We start from the raw sequence: 18,931 nt of genomic DNA on the forward strand, positions 1-18,931 counted from the left end.
ACATAAGAGTATTGGTATCAGCTAGGAGGCTGAGTCTCTAAAATCCCTAATAATCATGGCTGACAATCACAGTAAAAGATACCTTGAATAAAAAAAAAAAAAAAAAAGATACCTTGAATAGAAACTCAGGAATATGCCAATATTCACCTTTCAAAGAGAATTGTAGATCTATCTGATAAGGTTGGGTTAGCGAGTTGAGTTTGGAAGGATGCAAATATCAACTATTTCATTGATTCATCGATTGATTATTTCAACCCTACACACTGTCACTGCTTTGCACCTGGCATAGTGCTGGAAAGAGAACAGTGAATAAGTTCAGCTCTACAGTCGGCCCCAAAGAAGAGAAAAACAAAGAGTGCTCTACTGAGTTTTCACAGACCAGAAACACCACTGTTCCGCATGCTCTTGATGTGCTCCCTGAATAAAACCAATTCATGTTCAAAAATATCTTGTTCTCTCAATAGAGCAGGTCAAAAATATAATTCTGCTGTTTGTGTGCTTGTAAATATTCAATTGTTTATATGGCAGTGGAAATAATTTGTTTCTATATCTTTTTCATTAATTTGGAAACTTTAAATATTGGTTTAGTTCTTTCTTACTCCTGGGATAACTGACTGTAACTTGGTGTATATTCCTAGGCTGTGCTAGCAGTAGAAGGAAAGCATGAGGACTGAGAAGCAGGATTTTGTGGCCTCCTGGCTGGGCCATTGGCTGCCTCCTAAACGGGACTCTCTTGTCCTGTGGCCCCATGAATACTCCTTCCTCACGTCTCCTTCCATTTCCACCATTTCCGGTAATAGAACTCAGGCCCGTTAGTTTGCCATGATCTTCCTTTCTTCCAGGCAGGGTGCATTAGTGCTCAGAAAGCATTTAATAACCTGCAGATGTGCGACATGCACTCATTTCAAAAAGAAAATGTTATGGGTTATTCATGTACTAAAAGCACTTTTTTTTTTTCTTTCTAATTCTGGTTAGCAACTGCTGGCATCAACAATAAAGTTTGCCTTTGGAACCCCTATGTTGTCTCTAAACCGGTTGGTGTCCTCTGGGGTCACTCAGCCAGCGTAATAGCTGTCCAATTCTTTGCTGCAAGAAAACAACTTTTCAGCTTCTCCAAAGATAAAGTAAGCGATATCGTACATTGAGAGTATTTACTTCTGCCTCCTGGGTTCCTCCCTAAATCTATCCTTGGTCCTGAATTCCTCTGGGGGATGGTGTAGATTTTTAAAATATACTGGCTAACTACTATGTCTTTGGAAATCTAAATTAGGAAAAGATATTTATGGTAACTTAAGCATAGTCCTGGGCAACTAGACAAAGTATTTCCTTAAAAAACTTTTCTAAATGATATACTCGTGGATTTAATCTTTATAGCTGCACTCTCAGAAGCTCACATCTGGAGAGTTTCCAAATTTCTCACTAATGCAATAGAAAAAAAAAATAGCGATGGGGAAATGTTGCTTGGTAATTGTAAGATGTGGAATAGGCACAGCTAATTAGCTATTTTTTTTATATTGAAGAAATTCGGTAAATTAGAAATTTAAGTTAACCTGAAGACTATCAAGTTCATTAAGTACATTTCGATTGTGTAAATCAGTCCATTTCCATTTGGTGATGTTGATGGGATATTTTTTAAATGTCAGACAAAAACATGGTACCAGAACCAGGCATCCAGGTTGAATCCTGACCACATTATTTACTACCCATACTCCCCTTAGGAAAATTTCTTAATCTCTAATAATCTTGTCATTTGTTTCTCTGTCAAACTTTCATTTTACGTAATGCCTAATTTATAGATCCAGTTAACATGTGATAGATTTCAAGACACTTGGTTGTGAAGAGAAGGCCACAACCTGAGACTTTCAGCGAATCTGACTTTTTATTTTATTCTAAAGTGATACGTGTATATGTAAAATCTAAACAGAAACTCATCTTCAACTCCTTAGCCTCATCCCACTCACAGGTCCTGCCAAACTTGTATATTTTGCTATAATACCTATTGTGTCAATCTTCTCCCAATTCTGGTTGATTCTACCATCCAAATATGTTTATCAGCCTCTCCTCTCCCTCTCTGCTGCCACTGCTCTTAGTTCAAAATCTCATTTTCTTTTATCCAAAATGTAACAAAGATTTCCTAACATTTCTCCCTACATCCCAATGATCTGACTCCAGTCTACCCTTTATCCTGCTAATGAAGCGGTTTGTAAAAAAACGCTTTTTTAGCACTTCATCTAATCCTCCGTCTAAATATCAACTCCAGAATTCTTAAGCTTTCATACAAAGCCCTCTCCCAGTCTGTCAGCCCCACTTTATTGCCTGCTTTTCTCTTTCATTCATTTAAGGCTTCAGCCATATCCCAGTTGGCTGTTCCCACCCTGCTGCCTCAGGGCTCTGCAGTGTGCTCTTTCTTCTGCCTTTAGTTCCCTCTCCTTGATGATCAATTGACAAAACGTCTTTTCACCCTCAGTCTCAGACTTTCTGGAGTCTTTCGCACAGACTTCGGTGTTTGCTTCTCCACACTCCAGTCGCACCTGTGTGTCTCTTATTGGAAGATGTATCCTGTTGTTTCAAAATTAACTGTTAGTTTGCTTCCTTAAGCTGGGGGCGGTGTCTTTTTGGCTTGTATCCTTGGTATCCCTAGTGTCTGGGACCTTGTAGTGTTTGTTCTGTGGTTATTTGTTGACACCTTGAAGGGAAGACATGTTACTATGAATCTAGAGTACCAAAAAACTCAGACTGAAAACGTTATTGATGTCCTCATCACATTTAATTGTTTTATTTTTTGAGATCTTTGAGCACTTGGATATAACTTCCACTACTGAATTGAACGTAATGTGCTTTGTGTACTCAAAGGTTATACATGTATCTTTTCCTAGATTTTGAGTCCTTAAGAACAAAGGTTATTTGTTGAGTTCGTTTTTTTCTGTTTCCCAGGACATAGCACATATTAATGTACTTAAACACATGTTAAATGGGACATATAAAATAGTATAACTATCAATTAGCCAATGGGATTGATGAGGTTAAGGACTATTATATCTTTTTTGAATTGTGCCAAACACATAGTAACTCGTCCATGAGTTACTATGAATGAGTCTTTATCCATGAATACTCCATGAATCATACTCCATGAATGAGTCTTTATCAAACATAAATACGAAACAAATAACAAGTATTTTATCATTACAGAATTCCAAGAAAGTGTTGAGTGAAAGAAAAAAAAAAACCCATCTTAGAGTGGGTTAGTAAACACTTTATTTGTCTTATTGAAGATTCTACCCTGGGAGACAGGATTTCAGGTTGTTCTGAAGAACTGCTCCAAAGTTTGTCTGTCTGTTTGTTTGTTTATTTATTTATTTATTTATTTATTTATTTATTTATTTATTTTTAATTTTTTCTTAACGTTTATTTTTTTTTAAATTTTTTTTAACGTTTATTTATTTCAGAGACAGAGAGCATGAACGGGGGAGGGGCAGAAAGAGAGGGAGACACAGAATCTGAAGCAGGCTCCAGGCTCTGAGCCATCAGTCCAGAGCCCGACGCGGGGCTCGAACTCACGGACCACGAGATGGTGACCTGAACTGAAGTCGGATGCTTAACCGACTGAGCCACCCAGGTGCCCCAACATTTATTTATTTTTGAGACACAGAGAGACAGAGCATGAGTGGGGGAGGGTCAGAGAGAGAGGGAGACAGAGAATCTGAAACAGGCTTCAGGCTCTGAGCGGTCAGCACAGAGCCCGATGCAGGGCTCGAACCCCCAGACCGCGAGGTCATGACCTGAGCCAAAGTCTGAGGCTTAACCGACTCAGCCACCCAGGCGCCCCCAAAGTTTGTCAATTTATAGGGGATTGTATACAATACGAGGGGAAGGGTATACATGCTCACAAGCAGTTCTCCAAGGTATAATTGCGTGTCACTAGGCAGACTTTGGTTGTAAAAATTAAGGTTTACTGATTTCCACACAGATGTGTGAAAGACCCCTTAGGTCATCTTAATACATTGTGTTTCTATCATATATGATTGTTCAAAAATACTGCCTGCGTGCTTCTGCTTAACTGGTTTTCTGCTTCTTGTTTTTGGTTTCTCCTTGAGATCATTTGAGAGCCAGAGAATGCTGACATCAGTTACCCACTCCGGTTTTAATGCACAAAGGGTTTTATAACTTTAAAAGCGAGTGAAAAAAAAAAAAAGTCGTCAGAGACAATTGATTGTGTATAGGTATCATCAATGTTAAGACTACCTATCCTCTCCCAAAGCTGTTTTATCATTCTATTTTTGCTTTGACTTCTAAACCATTACGTTGTAATAAAGCTTGTCATGCTGTCTTTTACATTAGTCTAAATCCATTTCACTTTGATAAAGGCATAGTAATCTTAGTCTTTACGTCTTTATAACAAACAACAGGGCTTTCTACTACCAGGTTAAGCCTTTGCTTTATTGCTATACAATTCTTTTGGATGTTTTATGGGACTAGGGTAAAGGAACAGGGCAAATGAAAGACAACATCTTTTTTTTTCAAAGAGCCTTTGAATGAATCATATTTTTGTCAATGAGTTAGAGACTTTCAGATCAAAGTAATTTAGATCTAAATAATTTCTTCCAAAAATGATCTGAGACTTCAGGCAGTGGGTTTATTTTATTTTATTTTTTTTTTTGGAAGACTGCTGCAGTACCATTTTCCAGTGATGATTAAATAAATTTATCCCTATAGAATTTGGTAAATTTGGTACCATACTAAATAATAGTCCATTTGCATTTTGCTTTAGACTCCTAAACTTCACTAATGACAGCACCCTGCTGGGGGTCAGTAACTTGGGGATTTGGAGGAGGAATTACCATGGGGAGTAAAAGGATTTTCAAAGCCTAGCAGAGATCTCTCTGCTGGAGGCCAACATTGCAACCCGTGAGCCTGATTAGCCTCTTCTATTGCTCCTAACTCTTCTAGTCTCTTCACCTGATTTGCCCATCAGAATCATATCACTTTGGAACGTAATCCTTCATTTAAGGTTGTGATTTTTCTTGTTTTTTCTTCAAATTTTTATTTAAATTCTAGTTACATATAGTGTAATATTGGCTTCAGGAGTAGAATTTAGTGATTCATCACTTAAAACAGCCAGTGCATAACAGAACAAGTGCCCTCCTTAATACCCATCACCCATTTAGCCCATCCTCCACCCACCTCCCCTCTATCAACCCTCAGTTTGTTCTCAATAGCTAAGACTCTCTTATGGCTTGCTTTCATCTCCCCCCCCCCCCATGTTCATCTGTTTTGTTTTTCTAAATTCAACATATGAGTGAAATCATATGGTATTTGTCTTTCTCTGACTGACTTACTTTGCTTATCATAATACCCTCTAGTTCCATCCACATCACTGTAAATGGCAAGATTTCATTCTTTTTGATGGTTGAGTAATAGTCCATTGTATCTATATACCACATCTTCTTTATCCATTCATCGGTTGATGGGCACATTGGCTCTTTCCATAATTTGGCTATTCCTGATAATGCTGCTGTAAACATTAGGGTGCATGTGCCCCTTCAAATCAGTATTTTTGTATACTTTGGGTAAATACCTAGTATACTAATGCAATTGCTGGTTCATAGTATAGTTCTATTTTTAACTTTTTGAGGAAACTCATACTGTTTTTCACAGCGGCTGCACCAGTTTGCATTGCATTCCCAATAGTATAAGACGGTTCCCCTTTCTCCACATCCTCATCAACACTGGCTGTTTCTTGTGTTGTAAACTTTAGCCATTCTGACAGGTGTGAGGTGGTAGCTTATTGTAGTTTTGAATTGTCATTCCCTGATGGTGAGTGATGTTGAGTATCTTTTCATGTGTTTGTTAGCTATCTGTATGTCTTCTTTGGAAAAAATGTCTACTCATGTCTTCTGCCCATTTCTTCACTGGATTTTTTTGGAGGGGTGTTGAGTTTGATAAGTTCTTTACAGATCTTTGATTCCAACCCTTTATCAGAGATGTAATTTGCAAATATCTTCTCCCATTCCACAGGCTGCCTTTTAGTTTTGTTGATTGTTTCCTTTACTATTTCCTTTGTTCCTTATCTGGATGAAGTCCCAATAGCTCAGTTGTGCTTTTGTTTCCCTTGCCTCCAGAGATGTGTCTGGTAAGAAGTTGCTCAGGCCAACGTCAAAGAGGTTGCTGCCTGTGTTCTCTAGGCTATTGATGGTTTCCTGTGTCACATATTGGTCTTTCATCCATTTTGAATTTATTTTTGTGTATGGTATAAGAAAATTTCATTCTTCTGCATGTTGCTGTCCAGTTTTTCCAACACCATTTGTTGAAGAGAGTGTCTTTGTTAATGGATATTCTTTTCTGCTTTGTCAAAGATTAGTTGGCCATATAGTTGGCCAGAAGTTAGGTCCACTTCTGGATTTTCTGTTCCATTGATGTATGTGTCTGCTTTTGTGCCAGTACCATACCGTTTTCATGATTGCAACTTCATAACATAGCTTGACGTTTGGAATTGTGATGCCTCCAGCTTTCTTTTTCTTTTTCAAGACTGCTGTAATTATTCAGGGTCTTTTGTGATTCCATAAAAATTTTAGGAATGTTTGTTTAAGGTTCTTATTTTTTTCAGACGCTGATTTCTACATTGTAGACCCAAAGTTGATAAGAAAAATACAAAGTGAGACTTTGTGTTATGATTATATCTTACCTGCTTGTCTTCCTTTTCCTTCTGTGTACTCTTCCTCCTCAACTTCCCTCTGTTCATCCAGAAACAAAGCCATTTTCATTTTATTTAAACTACACAGGTAAAGGGGCGCCTGGGTGGCTCAGTCGGTTAAGCATCCGACTTCGGCTCAGGTCATGATCTCATGGTCCGTAAGTTCGAGCCTCACGTCGGGCTCTGTGCTGACAGCTCAGAGCCTGGAGCCTGCTTCAGATTCTGTGTCTCCCTCTCTCTCTGCCCCTCCCCCGTTCATGCTCTGTCTCTTTCTGTCTCAAAAATAAATAAACGTTAAAAAAAAATTAAAAAAAAAACTACACAGGTAAATAGGTTAATGCCCTTCCATAAAAATTATAAATGAGGAAAAATGTAGTGCAAAAATGGATATTCCGTTTGTTTATTTACCCTTCAAATCCATTTCTGTCCCAAGAAACAGCCATTATTAACCCTTGGTGTATATCTTCTCATAATTTTTGTTATACAGTTGGCCCTTAAATAGTGTGGGAGTTAGAGGCACTAACCCCACACATAGCCAAAACTTCATGTGTAACTTTTCACTCCTCAAATACTTAACTACCAGTAGCCTACTACTGTTGACTAGAAGTCTTACTGATAAGTACGTTAATCATAAGTAGTTGATTAACACATATTTTGTATATTTTATGTATTATAGACTGTATTCTTACCACAAAGTAAGGTGGAGAAAAGGCAATGCTAAGGAAACATAAGGAAGAGTAAATACATTTGCAGTACTATACTGAATTTATATTAAAAAAAAATATCACATATAAGTAGGCCTGCAGAGTTCAAGCCCATGTTGTTCAAGGGTTAACTGTATTATATATTATGTATATATAATAATATAATATATTTTATTATGTTATGCTATATTGTATTGTATTATAGTATTATATATACTATCCTGTGTATGAGTACAAATACAAAGTAGTATTTATTATTAGTTTTTATGTAAATGGTATCATACAAGACATATTTTTTCTGCAGCTTGGTTTTCCTTAAATAATAGCTCCTGGAGATCTTTCTGTGTGACTACACAGAGACCTGAATTTTTACTTGCTGCATAGTAATCCATAGTAATAGATAGTCATAACTTTATTATCAAGCACCTGTTGATTGTAAAAGATATTTCTAAGTTTTTACTGTTATAAACAATCTTTTTAAAATTTTTTTCTGTTTATTTTTGAGAGAGAAAGAGAGAGAGAGAGAGAGCATGTGCAAGCATGAGTGAGGGAGGGGCAGAGAAAGAAGGGGACAGAGGATCCAAACTGGGCTGTGTGCTGATAGCCTGATGGGGGGCTCAAACTCACAAACCGGGAGATCATAACCTGAGCCCTGAGATCATGACCTGAGCCAAAGTGAGAAGCTTAACCGACTGAACCACCCAGGTGCCCCAACCTTTATAAACCATCTTACACACACACACACACACACACACACACACACACACACACACACACTTTAAAACACTGTATGTTAATTTCTTTGTGATAAGTTACTAACATAAGTCCCTAGAATGAATGCTCTTGGGTCAACAGAGATGCATTCCTTAAATATTTTTTTTAAATATTGCTGATTTCGGGGTGCCTGGGTGGCTGTTGGTTAAGCATCTGACTTCTGCTCACATCATGATCTCACCAGTCAGAATTTGAGCCCCGCATTTGGCTCTGGGCTGATGGCTCAGAGCCTGGAGCCTGCTTCAGATTCTGTGTCTCCCTCTCTCTCTGCCCCTCCCCCACTCATTCTATTTCTCTCTCTCTCTCTCTCAAAACTAAACATTAAATTTTTTTAAATAATCCTGATTTAGATCTAGAAACATTGTACTTGTCGATATACTCATCAGACGTGTGTAAATATGCCCGTTTCTCCAATCGTGTCAATAATGGATGCTATTAATGTGTTCACTTTTTTGTGTGTGAATCTGATGGACAAAAATCTATGATGAGTTTCTTTTTCAGATTTCTTTTTACTTATTTATTTTCGGGGGGTGTATTACTTGCTCATGCCCTTCATCTTATTAGCTCTTGTCTTTTTCTTATTGATTTGTAGTAGTTTGAAAAATATTTTGATTTTCCTTTAGTATAGATAATGCAATATTTCACTTGCTTCAAGCATATAAGAAATGATTTTCTTTATGGCTCTAGATTTTGTATCTAGCTTAGGAATGTCTTCCACACTTCCTATTTATAAAATATGAAATATCTCCTTTATTTTCTACCAATAGTTTTTCTGTTGTTGAATATATTTTGCATTTACCTTTGCAGTTTATCTAAAGTTTTTTTTCCTACAAATGGATATCCGAATTATTTTTTGAATAATTTGTCTCTCACTAGTTTGAAATGCTATTGCTATCATCATTTGAATTACTGTATGTATATGAATTTGTTTCTGGATGCTTTATTCTTTCTATCAGTCTACTTGTCTTTTCCTACATAATACACTATCTATCCAGCATAACTATTGATACCTGGTAGGTCGTTTTCTACTTCTTCTTTCCCTCTTTCAGTTTTAACTGTCTTCTGCATTTTATCCCTCCAAGTACATTTTAGGATCAATATTCATGTTTCATGAAAAAAAAATACACTAGTATTTGGGTTGAAATGTGATTGAATATGATGATATTCGACATCTGTGAAGTACTGAGAAACCACAGCCTCTATTTCACCATTTATTCATTCTTTTAGCTGTCTTTCAGAAAAATTTCATGCCACGAATCTCTTTCCCATTCCTTGTTCAGGTTTTTTGTACGTATTTTAGCAAGTGTGACCACCTTTAGGAGGTGTGGCCCCTGTCTATATAACCCATTCATTGAGTTTTTTATTTTAATGTAGTTTTTTTCTTCTAAAACATTTTTGTTAACTGTCTGGTAATTTGGGATAGTCTCTTGGTGCTTGCTCATTTTGGGGATTTTGACTTCCAGCTCTTTCATTTCAACGTAATTATTATCTGTCCTTATGTAATAATTCCAGTATCTGGACTTTGAAAGATCTAAATCTGATATTGGCTATTCTGGTGATTCTTTCTCTTGGTGACTTGTTTCCTTTTTATGTTTTGTTATCTTTTATTGTCACCTCATTTGTCACTGTTGCTAAACTCCAGGCATTCTGAGGAACTAAACTGGAGATGCTTTCCTCCAGAAATTTCTATTTGTTTCTGAAGGTGGAAACGAGCAAGGATGCTGCCTGCGGCTACCACGTGCTCCCTTTCTCTTGTCCAGTTTAATTGAACAGTCTTGCCTCGGTGCCTGCACCTAGCGGATGGTCCAGGGCTTAAGCTCCTCGTTGTGGGAGCTTTTCCGTGTTAAGTTTGTTACTTTTTTCCTCTTTTTTCTTTTGGATCTGTGGAGATTGTTCCCACTCCTTGAACACTCAGCAAGGCAGCAGAAATGATGTTCTGTTCAGAACTGTGTTCCTTTGAAGCAGAAAGGCCCCCTACAAAAACCTAGACTGTAATGACACTTGAACCAGAGTTCTCTTGTTCCAGCTGGTTTTCATTTGTTTCCTTCAAAGCTGTGATTAGTATAGATCTCAAGAGAGAAGAAAGAAAGAGAGAGAGAGAGAGAGAGAGAGAGGAAGAAAGAAATTTGAAGTGTTTAAATTTACTTTGTAAAATAGGAATGGTGATCTTTGAAAAGCAAAATTAGAAAAAAATTTTTTTGAAGACTAAGAAAAATTCTGTTATGTGAGTAATGATAAGGGCAAAAAAATCAGTTTAATTGGGATTTTTTTTCAATATCCCAAGTAAACTTTTGTTCTGAAAAAGGGAATCACCTGAAATAAAATGTTGGTATTAGTTAACTGTATTAAACTTGAGTTTATTAAATTTAAATTTATTAAGGCTGAACTAGGACATCAATGAGATTTTTGCAGAATAATTCACAGTGTTAGTTAGAAAGGTTTTGACTTTTTCTAGTTCAGCAACAGAATATACAAACCAACACCTAACAGAAATTTAAGTCTTAGAGCTGTAGATCTTCTCTCATTTTCATTGAAAAGAATGAAAACAAAAAAACAAACAAACAAAAAAAAAACAGAGAAGATAATGGTTATGGTAACAATTTAAAGATGATTAGCTCAAGAGAAGATTTTAATTTCCAGCCAATATTTTGGGTTTGACTTCAGTCCTGGGGGGGAAAAACTGGTAAAAATATTCCTTAAAGGAAACTCTGTTCTATGACTTTATGATAAAACATTATCTGAGGTATTCAGTAGAATACTTTTGCTTGCATATATCATGTCAAACAAAATATCCTTTAAGTGTTCACTGGTGATGCTTTTGTGGATTATCCAGAGGCTTAAATTCTAAATAAATAAGCTTGTTAAAACATAAAGGACTATTCAGGAGACCCAATTCCATCAGGTCCTGTTATGCTATCGTCTGCAAGTAGGTTATCCATTTTTGTGGATTACCCCGGAGAGCTGAGCGGCTGTACTGCTGTCCTCAAAATCCCCTCGTGATACATACTCTCTTTCCCTTTTTCTTGTTTCATTTTATATCTATCCCCTACAGGACTGCAGGAGTTAGTAGCAAATGTTTGATGAAGCCAAACAGGTCTCACTTTGATAGTCACCTGAGTCTGTTTTCTACTTTTCTTTCCCTCACTTTTATATCATTATTGGGAAACTATAAACCTCTTTTGTCTCCTACTTTGAATTAAACTTGGAGGGGCGCCTGGGTGGCTCAGTCGGTTAAGCGTCCGACTCCAGCTCGGGTCATGATCTCACGGTTCCTGAGTTGAAGCTCTGTGTTGGGCTCTGTGCTGACAGCTCAGCCCGGAGCCTGCTTTTGATTCTGTTGTCTCCCTCTCTCTGCCCCTCCCACACTCACGCTTTTTCTCTGTCTCTCAAAAATGAATAAATGTTAAAAAAAAATTAAAAGAAAAACTTGGAGATGTTGCCAGTATATAAATAATGCTGATTTGGTTTTCGAAAGTGCACTAAAAACAGATTCTTTATCTATCTGTACATCTATTCATGCATCCACCCATCCATGAAGTTACCCATTTACAAATCTAATAGAGGACGAAATAACAGTTTTATTTATTTATTTTCATATCTGTTTAGTACAGTTTTACTATGTTTATGTGAAATGATGCTGTCTCTTGCAGGAAGCAGGGAAAAAAAATTCTTCAGCAAAATTAGACTGACAACATGGTGAGGTCCTACATTTCTTTGGTCCAGTCTTCAGAGTGCACCTTCTTAAATCTGTTTGAATTGTTGTTGTTTTGGAATGCACAGATAATAGGCTGAGCAACCTCGGTACATTCTAGACACAATTGAGAGAATTTCAGAGCTGGCAGGGTTCCCTTTAGGAGAAAGGTGAGGAAATGAAAAGGTAACGTTGCATACCTGAACTGCCAACTCGGAGTAGTATTAAAATGAGGGTCTAGGTGTCTGGTCTCAGCCCAGTGACTTCTTGTTCTAATGTATACAAATAACAAAATATTTGCTTTGATAATCCTGCATTATTAAATGGCCAACAGTTGAAACAAGGGGAAGTTTAGGCAGAAAAATATGTCCGCATCGTTACGTAAAAAGCTAAATGTTGTCATGCTATTGAATCATAAGCTCGGGTACTCATTCCTTTTAATATAAAAATGGAGATGAAATATAAAGCTCCCAAACATGCCATTTCAAGGACTAGACTTAGGAAGGCTGAGTGTGGACGGACATCACAAGCTCTCAGCTATCATGATGAAAGCCAGATGTGCAGTTTAAATGAAAATTTGTGGAAAATATAAAATAAAAAAGCATCGATTGTTCAATTGTAAGTTTTAAGCTTAGATGTTTGTCAGTCTATCTATTTTTCCTACTGAGAATGACGAAAACCTCTCTAGGAAATCTGGAATGAAAATTGGGATTAAATATATGTCTTTCTGCACTGTGGCCTAATTCTATCCCTGAAGTCAATTTCAACGTAACAGAGAAGAACCCGGGCTTCTCAAATACTAACTAGATATTTAAGTTACATTTTGTCAAAGAATGTGATTAATAAAACTGAATTAACGTGAGATATTTTTGTGATTAAAAGCATAAAGACTGATGAGGAAAGAAGGGGAATATAGTTATCTGGTTTAAAGCCAAGCCACATAATATTACTGACTAAGCTGAGAGAAAGATTTCTTGTTCAAGGATATTAGCACTGACCTTAAAACCATGTAGAGAAGCAGTCAAGGTAGAATGCAAAAGAAATGCTTGGGAAATTAAAAACGAACAAACAAAAACAAGAAAACAAAACACGAATGCCTGAGCCCCATCCTCAGAGATTCTGATTTAATAGACCTGGCAGAAGGGCCCAAATAGGTCATTTCTAAGGTACCATTGGTGTTTCTAACGTCAAGATTAAGAACCATTTGTATAGAATGTGGTAGCGTAGAAAAACTGGAAAACATGGTATGTGACATGATTTCTAAGAGAATACTAGAACACTGTTTTGTGCAATGATAGTAATACATCAATATTGTTGCTTTGATTCTCAACAGAGAGAAAAAGTAGAGAATTAAAGATGGGTGGGGCGCCTGGGTGGCGCAGTCGGTTAAGCGTCCGACTTCAGCCAGGTCACGATCTCACGGTCCGTGAGTTCGAGCCCCACGTCAGGCTCTGGGCTGATGGCTCAGAGCCTGGAGCCTGTTTCTGATTCTGTGTCTCCCTCTCTCTCTGCCCCTCGCCTGTTCATGCTCTGTCTCTCTCTGTCCCAAAAATAAATAAACGTTGAAAAAAAAATTAAAAAAAAAAAAAAGATGGGAGGGGACTTAAAGGGATCAAGGATCACTAATTAAGAGAGTTAAGGGATCTTCAGAGGAAGAAGAGAAATCAGAACAATAAAATTAATTTTAAGAACAAGTAATGAATATACACATTTTGATAAAAACATATTTCTAGTTTTGACTGCTAATAGCAAGAACTAACCTATCATAGACAAGAGGTTATCGTTCATCAATTTTTAATTTTTCATTTAATTTATGTAACTAAGTGTCAATAAAATATTAAAGGCAATATAAATTACTTGAACAACACAGTGGACAATGATTCTGTGAAAATTATAGTCCATTAATACTGTTGAGTTATTATTAATCTATATTCAACTATGCCCCAGATTATTATCCTGACATGAAGTTAGTTTCTATTTTTTAGAAGGGAGTCTATACTAAACAAGACAGGATTCTGAACAATGAGGGTATAACGATTATAAGCAGTACGAGTGTTTGAGAATGATGGAGATGCGTCTAATCTTGTGGCTTTAACATTCAAAATAAGTTTATCAATTCTGTTTTATTTAGAGCACATTGAAAAATATTTGCAAGTCTTTGTTATTATAGTATTTATATTTTTGAGGATAAATATATTCTGGAGTATTGCCAGAATAGTTTAAATAGAAATAATTTAATAATGTTTAAGAACCAGGATGGTTCTTTAATGAAAAATTCTTGCCACAGAACCAACTTACTTCATAAATATGTATTCTTGGGGTTAGAAGGATTGGTAATGCTGTTTATCTGGCAGGGGTTGACTAGGTCATTTTAAGTTTGTTATAATTGTTGGTAGATGGAGAGATTACCCTATACATGAAGCATAATTATTTCTATAAGATGTTTGAAAAAGTTTCATAAAATGTCATTGTGGATTTTATGAGATTTGCAATTGGGTAAATAACGATGCAGAAGTGAGGCAAGTTTTTATGGGGTTCTATATTCTTGGATTTTATCCTAGCTGATGAACTCCACCAATGAGCTGGATAAATAGTTATTAGCTGAGCCACAATGTTCAACAAATTAAAAAAAAATTACTGAACATCTATTATGTGTCATGGGATATGTGGTCAAATTAGGGAGGAATTGTCAATATAACTGAATTAGGATTCAAAACTATATTGTCATACTTGGAAACTTTTAACAAAAAGTAGGAAAATCCTAGTCTTAGCTTAAAGCATCAGATTTTTGAAGGCAGGATGGTAGACGTCTGGCTTGATTATTTGTTCGTGGGAGTAAGATTTAAGAGTTTTGCACAGAGCCTCAAGGTAAGCAAAATTCCTGATGGAGTGACTTAATCACGATGCAAAAATAAGTGACTTGAAAGCGGTCACAGCGCCTATAACAGTGTAGAACACACCTGAGAGACACTGTCTTAAATTGATAATGTGATAGTTATTGTGTAAGTATATTATTTTAAAGTATCACAACCAGTAGGGCCAGAAAAAAAAAGTTTAGATTGGGAGGAATGAGAAGGGAGAAAGAGCATGTAAGCAATGCCTTTTCATTCAAAGGAGAGGCATTTGATCAATATGTGATATTTGCACACACACACACACACACACACACACACACACACACACACTGCTATTATTTGGTGTCATGGAGAAATCCATGACTCAGGAAGAGTTAAAGAAGGCTGTCTCCAAATAATAAAAATTTAAAAGATAATTTTAAAAAGGCTGTCTCTGAGGAGTAGGGCTTGAGGTTTAGAGGGATGGGGGATGGGCTGCGAATAAAGCCCTCCAGTGCTATTGGATTTCACACCGTCAACATATTCAACTATGGTTTCAAAAGTTGAAAAAATCTGAATGATGATCCTCCCCTGGAGAAAGTGCAAAGACTGAGAGAATCAAGAGGCTGCTATGGATCAGTGAGTTCTGATGTTAAGACGGTTGAAGGAACTGGGATCATTTACCATGGACAAGAAGTGTTAAGAAGAGGCTTATGATAAGAGACTCTTAAAAACTGAGAGCAAACTGAGGGTTGATGGGCGGTGGGAGGGAGGGAAGGGTAGGTGATGGGCATTGAAGAGGGCATCTTTTGGGATGAGCACTGGGTGTTGTATGGAAACCAATTTGACAATAAATTTCATATATTAAAAAATAAAATAAAATAAAATAAAATAAAGTAAAATAAAAAGAAGAGGCTTATGTAGATGTAGGAAAAGAGGGTAGAACCAGAAGGTAGAAGAAGATATCTCTGGGTGAATGTACATAGTAGATACCACAGGGACTTTTAACCTGCAGATTCTGAGTCTATACATATGTTTGGGAGATGCGCATGTCTATACACTCAAAGAAATTATATGAAAGATTCTGTATATATATATGGGCATATGCATTTAGGAGGAGGGGATAGACCATCATTTTGAACAGATTTTATTTTCCCGAAAGATTATATGATTTAAAATAGGTTAAGGGACATCTGGGTGGCTCAGTCACTCAAACCTCTGACTCTCAAGCTCAGCTCAGGTCATGATCTACAGTTCGTGAGTTTGAGCCCCACATCAGGCTCTGTGCAGACGGCTCAGAGCCTGCTTGGGGTTCTGTCTTTCCTCTCTGCCCCTCACCTGTTTGTGCTCTCTCTCTCTCTCTCTCTCTAAAGATAAAATAATGTACTTTAAAAATAAATAAAATAAAATAGATTAAGAACTGGGGTGTCTGGGTGGCTCAGTCAGTTAAGCGTCCAACTCTTGATTTCAGCTCAGGTCATGATCTCATGATTTGTGAGTTCAAGCCCTGCACTGGGCTCTGCACTGACAGTGTAGAGCCTGCTTGGGATTCTCGCTCTCTCCCTCTTTCTCTGTTCTTCCCCCACTTGCGCTCTCTCTCTCTCAAAATAAATAAACTTAAAAAAATAAAAATAAGTTAAGAACTACAGGGTTGCCTGTAAACACTCATTTAAACAGAGACCGTTTTTTATCAATAATTTAGAAATCTTACATCGGATAACACAGACTAGTTTATTTGAAAGAACCCTTTCTGCTCTCAGGTTCCAATATTTACACGATGAAAAAAATAATAAAATACACTTAATAAAAGCATTTATTGAACACTTTTTACATGCTGGTTATCATACTAAATGCTTGACACGGGCTCTGGTTCAATCTTCAGAGCATTGGATGAGTTAGGTACTACCTCAAAACCTCAGACAGACAAATGAACTTGTTAGAGGTCACCGTAGAATAAGAGGCAGAACCAAGATGAGAACTCAAAAAGTCTAACTCTAGAGCTGGCCTGCTCGCATCTTTTGGAGGGACTTTTCACCGTCTTCACTGTGACTCTCCCTCACTGGCCTGCGTTAATGCTGTTCCATGAGTGAGAACAGCAGCGTGTATACCTGCAAAGCTGCTCTTCCTGTTTTCTCCCGTGTTTGTCTCATTCTGTCTGCATGTCATTTTTGTGCCTTGTTTGTCTGTGTTTGAATGAGAATCTGATGTCTGTGGTTTATGTGAACTTGAGTTCACTTAATACCGAGTCTTTTATTTCACACACATACACAATATATATGTATGTATATACTATGTAGGTAATATGCTATACTCTATAGCTATAGAAGAGGTTAATATGTACATATAATGTGTAACAACTATATAAAAAGTGTTGTATATAATATTGCATATAGGAGAGAGAGAGAGACTCTGTATTACTTTTCATTTGCTATTGTAACAAATAACCACAAACTCAGTGGCTTAAAACAACACAGATGCATTTGTGTTCTGTAGGTTAGAATCCCAGCATAGGTCTCACTGGGCTAAAATCAAGGTGTTGGCAGGACTCTTCCTTTTTGGAAGCTCTGGGGGGAATTAGTTTCCTTGCCTTTTCCGGCTTCTTTGGCTCATGGCCCCCTTCCTCCATCTTCAAAACCAGCAATACTGGATGGAGTCCTTCTCATACCCCATCACTCTGATCTCCCTTATGATTACACTGGATTCACCCATAGCATCCAGGGTAATCTCTCCATCTCAAAGCCCTTAATTTATTACACCTGGAAAATCCCTTTTGTCACGCAAAACAACATATTCACACACTCCAGGGATTAGGACATGGGCATTTGGGGGGACTATTATTTTTGCCTACTACAAGCACTTGCTAAATACAACATCCTTCCGGGGATTGAGACAAAACACAATTCTTCCATGCGGAAGATTACAAGTGAGGAGACATTTGGGGCTTTTGGGTGGCTCAGTTGGTGAAGTATCTAACTCTTGATTTTGGCTCAGGTCATGACCACACGGTTGTGAGATTGAGCCCCACATTGGGCTTTGCTCTGGGTGTCGAGTCTGCTTAAGATTCTCTCTCTCTCTCTCTCTCTCTCTCTCTCTCTCTCTCTCTCTCTTCCTGTCTTCCTCTCTTCCTCCCTCCCTCTCCCTCAGCCCCTCCCCCCACTTGAGTGTGCTCTCTCTCACTCTCTCTCATGTCATATGTGCCATATGTTACAGTATAAATAACTGTAACACTGTGGAGGAAACAACTATCTGCCCTGGGTTGAGAGTGAACTAGAAAAGATTTGGGCTAAAAGGCTACAATTATTCTTGACATGTTCATATGACTTTGTCACTTTTTAACCAGGTTTTGAGACTCTGGGATATTCAGCACCAGCTGTCCATCCAGAGGATAGCTTGTTCTTTCTCCAAAAGTCAGGACTTCAGATGTCTCTTCCACTTTGATGAAGCCCACGGACGACTTTTCATCTCATTTAATAACCAGCTCGGACGGTTGGCAATGAAAAGCGAGGCCGGCAAGAGGGTGAAGAGTCACAAGAAAGCAGTCACTTGTGTTCTTTACAATTCAGTCTTGAAGCAGGTAATGATGCTCCTCTGTCACTCTTCTGACACGTCCCCATGTCCAGAGGCTCATTTCCTTAATTCAGTGTAAGGCAACTGAGGACAAATAGAAAAAAAAAAATGTGGGGAAGAAATGATTTAACAGCCATGTGCTTTTCTGCAATAATGTGTGTTCAGGTGGAATTGAAGGGTGATTTCGTGTCCAGCCCGTGACCACAGCAGCACAGATAGAGTTGTAAGGAATTAGGATAGTCCGACTAAAACAAACACAACGTGTAATATAATTGAGCTTCTGTTCGTCGCTCGCTAGTTTGGGTCTTGGTGCCAAATGCCAGTGAACCTGGCTGTAAAGTTCTCTTTTATGAGCACCATCCTCCTGGATCTCCGCGGAAAGTTCTGAAATATGCATGAAATGTAATTAGCAGAGATCCATTTTGCCAGGCATATTTTACACCAGCGGCTCACAGTGGCAGCCCGGAATGTATTCATAATAAAATGATTCAGTTAAATGTGGCGCCACTTGGTATGCAGCGCCAGCGGCGTCTGTCTCCCCGCTACTTTAATGACACTTTGCAGCCTTTGCTTACGGGATCGCCACCTGCATGTCAATGAGGACGCCCTTGCTCCTCTGGAGCAAAGATGCCGCGCAGACCCCAGGCCTTCCGAGAGGACCAGCGTGCGG

General features: G+C 37.8%; 1 protein-coding gene across 2 annotated transcripts in view; it reads left to right on the plus strand.

Moving 5' to 3' along the window:
- WDR49 (WD repeat domain 49) overlaps positions 1-18,931 on the plus strand; it is a 140,492-nt gene that overhangs the window by 41,558 nt on the left and 80,003 nt on the right. For both annotated transcript variants that reach the window (XM_045037304.1, XM_019810469.3), the window contains exons 6-7: positions 976-1,124; positions 18,035-18,268. In XM_045037304.1, the coding sequence (XP_044893239.1) occupies positions 976-1,124; positions 18,035-18,268 (383 nt within the window). The remainder of the gene's footprint in view (positions 1-975; positions 1,125-18,034; positions 18,269-18,931) is intronic.

Source organism: Felis catus, chromosome C2, assembly GCF_018350175.1.
Source record: "Felis catus isolate Fca126 chromosome C2, F.catus_Fca126_mat1.0, whole genome shotgun sequence".
NCBI lineage: Eukaryota > Metazoa > Chordata > Mammalia > Carnivora > Felidae > Felis > Felis catus.